Raw genomic sequence first — 10,627 nt, 5'->3', positions numbered from 1 at the left:
CATTGTTAACTGCTAACCCGAGAATGCAACTTTTAAAAACAGGGTTTTGTGATTTACACATGAAAGAAGTGAAACTATCACTGTATTCTAACAGATGAAAGGCTTAACAGACAATCAATTCTTCAATGTATAATTTCAGTTACATCACACTGCAAATTTTTGCTATAAATTCTGTGTTACGATCGAGACCTCCACAATCACCTGATGAAGGAGCGTCGCTCCGAAAGCTAGTGTGCTTCCAATTAAACCTGTTGGACTATAACCTGGTGTTGTGTGATTTTTAACTTTGTACACCCCAGTCCAACACCGGCATCTCCAAATCATGACCTCAGAGAAAGCTTTTCATACAGATTTAGAGATCCCTTGGAATTCCCTGTAAGTTTGACAGTAGAGCAAGTTCAGATGATGTTCAGATATCCATCAAGCATGATCACATTCAAACATTCTCATAAAGAGCAAAGCAAAAAAATAAAATTGACTGAGTTTTAAATTTTGAATTAAAATTTTACAGAATGTGAATTAAAGGATTATAGTATAAGATGAAATAACAAACAAATTTTAAAACAATTTTTAAAAAATGTTAATATTTATGTAAGAGACATTTTTTCTATAAACTGAAATAAGTGTAGAACTGCTTTATAACTGAAGTAGTGGGGGAATTTTTCAACTTGAAAATGAAGTGCTGTATAGTTTTGACTTGTACAATATAACATTACTTTTTGAAGCAGTGAGGGAGGGATTCCAGACTGAATGGGCACCAAGAGTCATTTGAGACGAAACTCGACTTGATGACAAGCCTCTGATCGGTGAGCTGCAGAACGTTAAATGATGTAAATGTGAGGGCAGCAGAGAGAATCATCGAGAGCCTGCAAACTGGAAGCATCCATCTCTCTTCTCTCCCATACCTCTCTCTAATTGGAATATAGATCAAAAAACAGAGAAAGCTTAAAAGTAAGAATTATAATACAAAAGATTTAGGATCATCCAATCAACTATTGAACTGAACATTAATCATCACCCGACAGACAGAGTATGTCTCCATTGCTAAAGATTAAAGAAACTATATGAGACAATTTAATCAATCCTTAAAATCCAGACTTTGACTTCAGAACTTTGTTTATCGTGTAAATAATTTTTCCTCTCATAGTATCTGTGTCAAACAATTTGCTTCTTTTCTGTCTTAGTCATGATTGATTGCATGTATTGGGATGTTTGAAGGGCTATAGTTTAAGCAGTATAGAGTCATAGAGATATACAGCACAGAAACAGACCCTTTGGTCCAACCCGTCCATGCCGACCAGATATCCCAACCCAATCTAGTCCCACCTGCCAGCACCCGGCCCCTATCCCTCCAAATCCTTCCTCTTCATATACCAATCCAGATGCCTTTTAAATGTTGCAATTGTACTAGCCTCCACCACTTCCTCATTACATACACATACCACTCGCTGCGTGAAAACATTCCCATTAGGTCTCTTTTATATCTTTCCTATCTCATCCCAAATCTATGCCCTCTAGTTTTGGACTCCCCAAACCAGGGAAGAGACTCTGTCCATTTATCTTATCCATGCCCTTCATGATTTTATAAACCTCTAGAAGGTCACCCCTCACACTCTGACACTCCAGGGAAAACAGCCCCAGTCTATTCAACCTCTCTCTATAGCTCAAATCCTCCAACCCTGCCAACATCATTGTAAAATCTTTTCTGAACCCTTTCAAGTTTCACAACAATTTTCCGATAGAAAAGGGAGCAGAATTGCAAGCAATATTCCAAAAGTGGCCTAACCAATGTCCTGTACAGCCGCAACATGACCTCCCAATTCCCATACTCAATATTCTGACCAATAAAGGAAAACATACCCGCAAACGCCTTCTTCACTATCCTATCTACCTGCGACTCCACTTTCAAGGAGCTATGAACCTGCACTCCAAGGTCTCTTTGTTCAGCAACACTCCTGAGGACCTTACCATTAAGTGTATAAGTCCTGCTAAGATTTGCTTTCCCAAAATGCAGCAGCTCGAATTTATCTGAATTAAACTCCATCTGCCACTTCTCAGCCCATTCGCCCATCTGGTCCAGATCCCGTTGTAGTCTGAGGTAACATGCTTCGCTGTCAACTATACCTCCAATTTTGCTGTCATCTGCAAACTTACTAACTATACCTCTTATGCTCGCATCCAAATCATTTATATAAATGATGGGTATAGTAATAGAATTTTTTTTTTCTTTTCTCTGTTGTTGTGCTAAAGTTGTGTTATAATGAATTGTTATTTTTCTGCCACTGATTAAAGATGGTGTAAATTGTTTTTGTCTTAAATAGCAGTGAATTAGGCAAATTGGTCATTTTAGTTGTCTAATTGGGATTTATACATTTTGGGATGGCTGAACAGTGGGGCACTATTATTGGAATACCTCTCTCAGTTAAGTCATGACATCAATCAGAATGGAGAAATTTGATATTCTACAAATATGAAAATTGTTATTTTTACAGTCAAGCTGCTCAGGAGTAATCGTGAATTTAGCATTTATAGTTCCAGTTGATGTTAATACTGGATATGGTAGACTTTAGAATGAAACCTGGGTTGTGTCATTAAAAACTTTACTAAAAATGTATGTGAACAGCCAGGTCTCCAGACTCCCCAACATCAAACCCACAAAAATAACAGTAGAAAAATAAACTAAGACAAGTTGAAGCAGCAGCAGGAGCAGAGTGATCCTTGGGGTGAAGGGCACAGTGAAAGTACCAGTGAAATAATTGATGCATTGGTTTTAATGTTTGTAAATTCATTAGGTAGAAAGGAATTCTTATTCAATCTTATTCAAAAAGTAACAAACAGAAAGTAGATATCTACAGGCCAGTTAGCGTAACATTTGACAAAGGTAAAATTGTAGAAGCTATTGTTAAACATATTATATCAGGGCAATTGTACAATTTTAAGATAATCAGGCAGAACCAACGTGGTTTTGTCAAAAGGAAATCATGTTTAACTAATTTGTTGAACTCTTTGAACAAGTAACTTATGTTGTGGACAAATGGGAACCAGTGATTACCAATAGGTGGCATATCAATGGGTATTGCAGAAATTAAAAGCTCATGGTATTGGGGGTCACATATTGGCAAGGAAAGAGGTTTAGCTGCCTAACAGGAAGTAGACAGTAGGAATAATTGGGTCGTTTTCAGGTTGGCAGAATGTCACAAGTGGTGTGCCAAGGTGTTTTGTGCTGGGTCCTCGACTCTTTACAATTTATATAAATGAGTTGGATGAATGGCCTGAAGGAATGTAAATTTGCTGATAACACAGATAGGAAAGTGAGTTGTGAGGGACACATAAGGAGCTAACAAAAGGATATAGATAGGCTAAGTGAGTTGGCAAAGGTATTGCAAATGGTGTATAATGTGAAATGGTGAAAATGTGAAATTGTCCATTTTGACAGAGAAAAAAAGAAGCAATGATCTAAATGGCAAGAGGTTACAAAGCTCTGAGATGCAGGGAAGTCTGGGTGTCCTAGTGCAAGATTCACAGCAGGCTATTATGCAAGTACAGCAAATAATCAGGAAAGCTGGGTTAGGTTTTATTGCAAGGGGAACTGAATGCAAGAGTAGGAAGGTTATGCCTCAACTGTACAGGGTATTGGTGAGACCTCATTAGAGTACTGTACTTACAGAAGGAATTCCTTGGAAACAGTTCCAAGAAAGTTCACTAAATTAATACATGGAATGAATAGATTGCCTTATGAGGAAAGGCTGGTCAAGCTAGGCCTGTATCCTCTGGAGTTAGAAGAGTTAGAGGTGACTTAACTGAAACATAATATCCTGAGGGGACTTGACTGGGTCGATATAGAAAGGATGCTTCCTCTTTTGGAAGAATCTAGAACTAGGAATCATAGTTTAAAAATAAGGGGTCACCCATTTGAGACAGCTGAAGCAAAATATTTTCCCTCAGAGAATTGAGAGTCTTTGGAATGCCCTTCCTCAAAAGGCAGTGGATGCAGGATCTTTAAATATTTTTAAAGCACATCGAATGAGTCTTGGTTAAGTGAAGAGATTAAAGATTATCAGAGGTATGCAAGAATGTACAGCTGAGATTAAAATTCAGATCAGCCATGATCTCAATGAATGGTGGAGCAGGCTTGAAGGGCTGAATACCCTACTCTTGTTCCTTGTTATTATGTTCCTATGCCCCCAACCCCTTCTTAACACAAAAAATGCAAAATATGAATTAAACTTAAAAGTTGTACAATTTTCATAACAGTATGCATTAAAAAAATCCTGTTATGCTTGATACAACAAGGACTATTTTACAGCAGGACTATTAGCATAGACAGGCCAGTTCTTGTCAATTCAGTGATTTCTACTTGACTGCAGACTGGGGGCACTTTAACAGGGCACCCAGGGTAGAAAACAGAATCACTGACAGCAGATCCCTGATTTTCATCAACTGCACATGCACTGACCACTGAACTTGCAGTCACCTTCAAAGAATTAATAGTGGCAAGTTCCAACAGTTTTTCTGTCAGTAAAGCTGAACCATTCTTTTAAATCAATAAGGGAAATACCATTTTTATTCATTTATTTTGAGATTTTCATTCATCAACACTAGCACTTTTACTTGTATTTGCCCAAGATGAAACATTTATTGAGAATTGATTATATTGTTGAATTGAAGAATCTTGTCACTTCAATGGTTTGCATTGTTGGTGATCCTGCCTTAAGACAAAAAAAACTAAAACTCCAACAGCTTTCCAGGGTAGATATAAATAAAGCCCATGGCAGTTTTAATGAATGGAATAGTCCTAGTTCCTGGCCAATACTTTACCTTCAACCAACACCACCAGAAAGAAATGATCTGGTAATTTATCTCATGGATCTTGTTTACCTATTTTACAACAGTGACATTGCAAAGTTATTTCATTGTCCACAGCTTGCTTTGAAACTTTGAATTTAGAAAATGCATTGTATGAATACAAGTTTTTGCATTTCTAAAACAGTCAATAGAACAAAAAACAAAGAAAATTACAGCACAGGAACAGGCCCTTCGGCCCTCCAAGCCTGCGCCAATCCAGATCCTCTATCTAAACCTGCCGCCTATTTTCTAAGGATCTGTATCCCTTTGCTCCCTGCCCATTCATGTATCTGTCTAGATACATCTTAAATGATACTATCGTTCCCGCCTCTACCACCTTCACTGGCAACACATTCTGGGCCCCCACCACCCTCTGCGTAAAGACCCCCTAAACCTTTCCCCTCTCACTTTGAACTTGTGATCACTAATAATTGAGTTTCACAGTCTGGGAAAAAGCTTCTTGCTGTCCACCCTGATTATACCACTCATGGGGACCTCAATCAGGTCCCCCCTCAACTTCCATCTTTCTAATGAAGATAATCCTAATCTATTCAACCTCTCTTCATAGCTAGCATCCTCCGTACCAGGCAACATCCTGGTGAACTTCCTCTGCACCCATTCCAAAGCATCCACACCTTTTGGTAATGTGGCAACCAGAACTGTATGCAGTATTCCAAATGCAGCCAAACCAAAGTTCTATACAACTGTAACATGATCTGCCAATTCTTGTGCTCAGTACCCTGTCCAATGAAAGAAAGCATGCTGTATGCCTTCTTGACCACTTTACTGATCAGTGTTGCCACCTACAGAGAACAATGGATCTGAACGCCCAGATCTCTCTGTACATCAATTTTCTCCAGGACCTTTCCATTTACTGTATAGTTTGCTCTTGAATTGGATCTTCCAAAATGCATCATCTCGCATTTGCCTGGATTGAACTCCATCTACCATTTTTCTGCCCATCTCTCCAACCTATCTATGTTCTGCTGTATTTTCTGACAGTCTCCTTCACTATCTGCCACTCCACCAATTGTGGCATCATCTGCAAATTTGCTAATCAGGCAACTGATATGTTCCTCCAAATGATCTATGTATATCACAAACAATAGTGGTCCCAGCACGGATCACTGTGGAACACAACTGGTCATAGGTCTCCATTTTGAGAAACTCCCTTGACTACTACTCTCTGTCTCCTGTTGCCCAGCCAGTTCACTATCCAGCTAGCTAGAACACCCTGGACCCCAGGAAACTTCACCTTCTCCATCAGCCTACCATGGTGAACCTTATCAAATGCCTTACTAAAGTCCATGTATAGACATGTACAGCCTTTCCCCCATCAATCAACTTTGCCATCTCCTCACAGAATTCTATTAGGTTTGTAAAACATAAAACCTTCCCCGCATAAATCTATGCTGCCCATTACTGCTAAGCCCATTTTCTTCCGAATGGGAATAGATCCTATCCCTGAGTACCTTCTCCAGCAGCTTCCCTATTACTGATGTCAGTCTCACTATCTATAATTACCTGGATTATCCCTGCTACCCTTCTTAAACAAGAGGACAGCATTAGTAATTCTCCAGTCCTCCAGGATCTCACCCATATTCAAGGATGCTGCACAGATATCTGTTAAAGTCCCTGCTATTTCCTCTCTCGGTTCCCTCAGTAACCCGGGGTAGATCCCATTTGGACCTTGTCTACCTTAATGCCTTTTAGAATACCAAAACTTCCTCCTTGAGGTCGACTTGACCGAGAGTACTCAAAGATCTATCCCTAACCTCAACATCCATCATGTCTCTCTCCTCGCTGAATACTGATGCAAAGTACATATTAAGAATCTCACCCGTTTTCTCTGACTCCACGCATAAACTTCCCTCCTTTGTCGTTGAGTGTGCCAACTCTTTCTCTAGTTACCCTCTTGCTCCTTATATATGGGAAAAAGGCTTTGGGATTTTCCTTAATCTTGTTTGCTAAAAAAAATCTCATGACCCCTTTTAGCCCTCTTAATTCCTCATTTCAGATTGGTCCTACATTCCTGATGTTCTTCCAAAGCTTTGTCGGTCTTCAGTAGCCTAGTCTTTATGTACTCATCCTTTTTCTTCCTAGCTATTCTCACAATTTCACCTGTCATCTATGTTCCCTAACCTTGCCATTTCAATCCCTCATTTTCACAGGAACATACTTCTCCTGAACTCAAATCAACCTCTCTTTAAAAGCCTCTCACATAATCGAATGTGGATTTACCTTCAAACAGCTGCTCCCAATCTACATTTCCCAGCTCCTGCTTAATTTTGGTATAGTTGGTCTTCTCCCAGTTTAGCACTCTTCCTTTAAGGCCACTCTTGTCTTTGTCCATGAGTATTCTAAAACTTATGGAATTGTGATCACTATTCCCAAAGTAATCCCCTACTAAAACATCAACCACCTAGCTGGGCTCATTTTCCAACACCAAGCCCAGTATGGCCCCTTCCCGAGTTGGACTGTTTGTATACTGGTCTGGAAAACCCTCCTGGATCCTCCTTACAAATTCTGCTCCTTCTAGACCTCTAACACTAAGTAAATCCCAGTCAATGTTGGGAAAATTAAAATCTCCTATCACCACCACCCTGTTGCTCCTACATCTTTCCATGTTCTGTTTACATATTTGCACCTCTAACTTATGTTCATTGCTGGGATGCCGTAGTACAGCCCCAACATTGTTATCGCACCCTTCCTATTTCTGACCTCTGCCCATATTGCCTTGCTGCTCAAGTCTTCCATAGTGCCCTCCTTCAGCACAGCTGTGATACCCTCTCTGACCAGTAATGCAACTCCTCCACCCCTTTACCTCCCTCTCTATCCCACCTGAAGCATCGATATCCTGGGATGTTTAGCTGCCAATCATGCCCTTCCCTCAACCAAGTCTCAGTAATAGCAATAACATTATGCTCCCAGGTACTAATCCAAGCCCTAAGTTCATCTGCCTAACCTACTATACTTCTTGCACCTCAGACCACTAGTCCCTTTGCATTCATCATCTGCACCCTGCCTCCTCTTCTCCTTACTCATGCTGACTTCTTTATCTAGTTCCTACAGGCTTTAGTTACTACCTCCTTCCTGTCCACTAACCTTCTCATTTGGTTCCCAATCCCCTGCCACATTAGTTTAAACCCTCCCCAATAGCGAAAGCAAAAGCGCCCCCAAAGACATTGGTTCCAGTCTGGCCCAGGTGGAGACCGTCCAATTTGTAATGGTCCCACCTCCTCCAGAAGCGGTCCCAGTGCCGCAAAAATCTGAACCCCTCTTTCCTGCATCATCTCTCAAGCCATGCATTCATCCTGCTTATTCTATCATTCCCAACCTGCCTCGTGTGTGGCATTGGTAGCAATCCTGAGATTACTACCTCTGAGGTCCTACTTTTTAACTTGGTTCCTAACTCCCTAAATTCTGCTTGTAGAACCTTATCCCTTTTTTTACCTATATCACTTATGCCAATATACACCACGGCAACTGACTGTTCACCCTCGCCTTTGAGATGATTTGGAGATGCCAGTGTTGGACTGGGGTGTACAAAGTTAAAAATCACACAACACCAGGTTATAGTACAACAGGTTTATTTGGAAGCACTAACTTTTGGAGTGCTGCTTCCAAATAAACCTGTTGGACTATAACATGTTGTTGTGTGATTTTTAACTTTGAACCCCGTGAGAATGTTCTGCAGCCGATCCGAGACATCTGACTCGTGCACTTGGGAGGCAACATACCATTTGGGAGTCTTGTTTTCGACCACAAAACCACCTATCTACTCCCCTTACAATTAAATCCCCTATGACTATAGCCCTTCCACTCTTTTTCCTGCCCTTCTGTACAGCAGAACCAGCCATGGTGCCATGAACCTGGCTACTGCTGCCTTCCTCTGGTGAGCCATCTCCCCCAACAGTGTCCAAAACAGTATACCACAGGGGACACCTGCATTGCCTTCCTGCTCTTTCTCTGCCTTTTGGCCACCCATTCCCTTTCTCCCTCAGCAATCCTAATCTGCAGTGTGACCAAATCACTAAGAATGCTATCCATGACCCCCTCAGCATCGTGTATGCTCCAAAGTGAGTCCATTTGCAGCTCCAGAGCCATCATGCAGTCTAACAATAATATTTGTAAAGGTAGATTATGCTGCACAATTGACATTGAATATTTTTGGCCCATATTTTACAGACAATGAGAAAGGAATAGTGAAGAACAGTGCTCACCACAAACCCAAGAAAAGCTGTTCACACAGTTTTATCCAGCTCTAGTGAGCACATTTCATATTTTCTGGTGTCATATTGAATCACTTTCTGCAGGAAATCTGAGACATTTCTGAAGAGGACAAGAAGCAGGATGACTGACCAATCACTATGACAATAGGGAGGAAATAAAAAGGCAGAAAATTTAGTGAATTTAAATAGTTGTAGAGAAAACAAAGAATTGGGATCTAAGGGACTAGGGGAGAACATTAAACAGAGGGGAAAAAAACAGGGAGAAAGTGGCATGATGGTAATCTAAAGGCTGGGGCTAACAGTTTGGGAATATAGTGTTCATTGGATAGACATTTGGATGAAAATGGAATTGTATAGGTTAGATGGGCTTCAGATTGGTTCCACAGGTTGGCACAACATCAAGGGCTGAAGGGCCTGTACTGCGCTGTAATGTTCTATGTTCTATAGGTTCAAATGCTCCTATCTGGTTACTAATGCACTATAAAGGATGGTCATCTGCAATCTTTACATGGTTTGGTCTAGACTTGACTCTAGACAAAGAACAATATGATTGACTATTGGCTATCTCTTCCAAAGAAGTTAGATTGAGTTAAAAATATTAACTCTGTTTCTCTCCCCACTGCCAAAGCTGTTGAATTTCTCCAGCATTCTCTGCTTTTATTAAGAAAGGGCAGAGCTGGTCACTAAACATTCCCAGATAAGGGTGTTCAGAAATAGCAGGACTAAAGGAGGAAGGCTGGCATTATTGGTTCAGGTTAGAGGGGTAACAGAATTAACCAAAGACAGAATTATCAAATTGGCACTAAAAACAATTCTGATCAATGCTACTATTTTGAAGCTTCCATAGAAGTGTCATCTTGCTAATTTCAGTTCAATTGTTTCCAAGATGTGGGTTTTAACACGCCTTTGTGATCCCCTATGATTGCCAATGTTGTTCTTTTTGTGATTGAGCGTGGATCCATGATATAGAAACGACTTTTTAATTGAACATTAAAAATGTTTTGATAAAAAAAACACCTTTACCACTTACATTTCAAGAACATTCACTCTTAAGTTGACTTATGAAACCTAGTTAAATAGCATTGCCAGACTGAGATGCAAAGGATTTCGTTGATAATCCCGTTGGTTCATAACGTCAGTTGTGAAGAAACAGCAACACTTGATCTTATGGTTAATAAACGGAACTTTTAAAGTTGCAAGCACGAATACTTTTGAAGTAAACACGTTACCTTGAATCGCAACGGAGTAATTCTATTTGAACTCATTGCACACCAGCAGATGATGTGTGTTATCACAAGTATAACACCAAGAAGAAAGCAAAAAGTGTGTTCTTGTCGTGGAACCAAGGCAAAGCCGTTGAGCTGTGCCGATTTGTATACTCCACCCAGGTCTTTGCCAAGGAACCTACTTTCATTCGTCACCCAGCAACGCATAAACTTTTCCGCAAGATTACTTACCTGTACAAGGTCGTGAAAGGTACAGCAAACACTCGAGAACGAGGCGCCTGTAAAGAATCTGAGCCTTTTGAAATAGAAGCTTGGAATTAGAAA

At 40.3% G+C, this 10,627-nt stretch overlaps 1 protein-coding gene across 1 annotated transcript in view; it reads right to left on the bottom strand.

The window, feature by feature from the left end:
• Positions 1–10,361, bottom strand: part of LOC122556198 (low-density lipoprotein receptor class A domain-containing protein 1-like) — a 36,838-nt gene extending 26,477 nt beyond the window's left edge. The window contains exon 1 of the mRNA XM_043702747.1: positions 10,307–10,361. Within this exon, the coding sequence (XP_043558682.1) occupies positions 10,307–10,342 (36 nt within the window). The 5' untranslated portion in view covers positions 10,343–10,361. The remainder of the gene's footprint in view (positions 1–10,306) is intronic.
• Between the last annotated feature and the right edge of the window lie 266 nt (positions 10,362–10,627).

Source organism: Chiloscyllium plagiosum, chromosome 2, assembly GCF_004010195.1.
Source record: "Chiloscyllium plagiosum isolate BGI_BamShark_2017 chromosome 2, ASM401019v2, whole genome shotgun sequence".
NCBI lineage: Eukaryota > Metazoa > Chordata > Chondrichthyes > Orectolobiformes > Hemiscylliidae > Chiloscyllium > Chiloscyllium plagiosum.
This window is presented reverse-complemented; position numbering and strand designations above follow the sequence as displayed.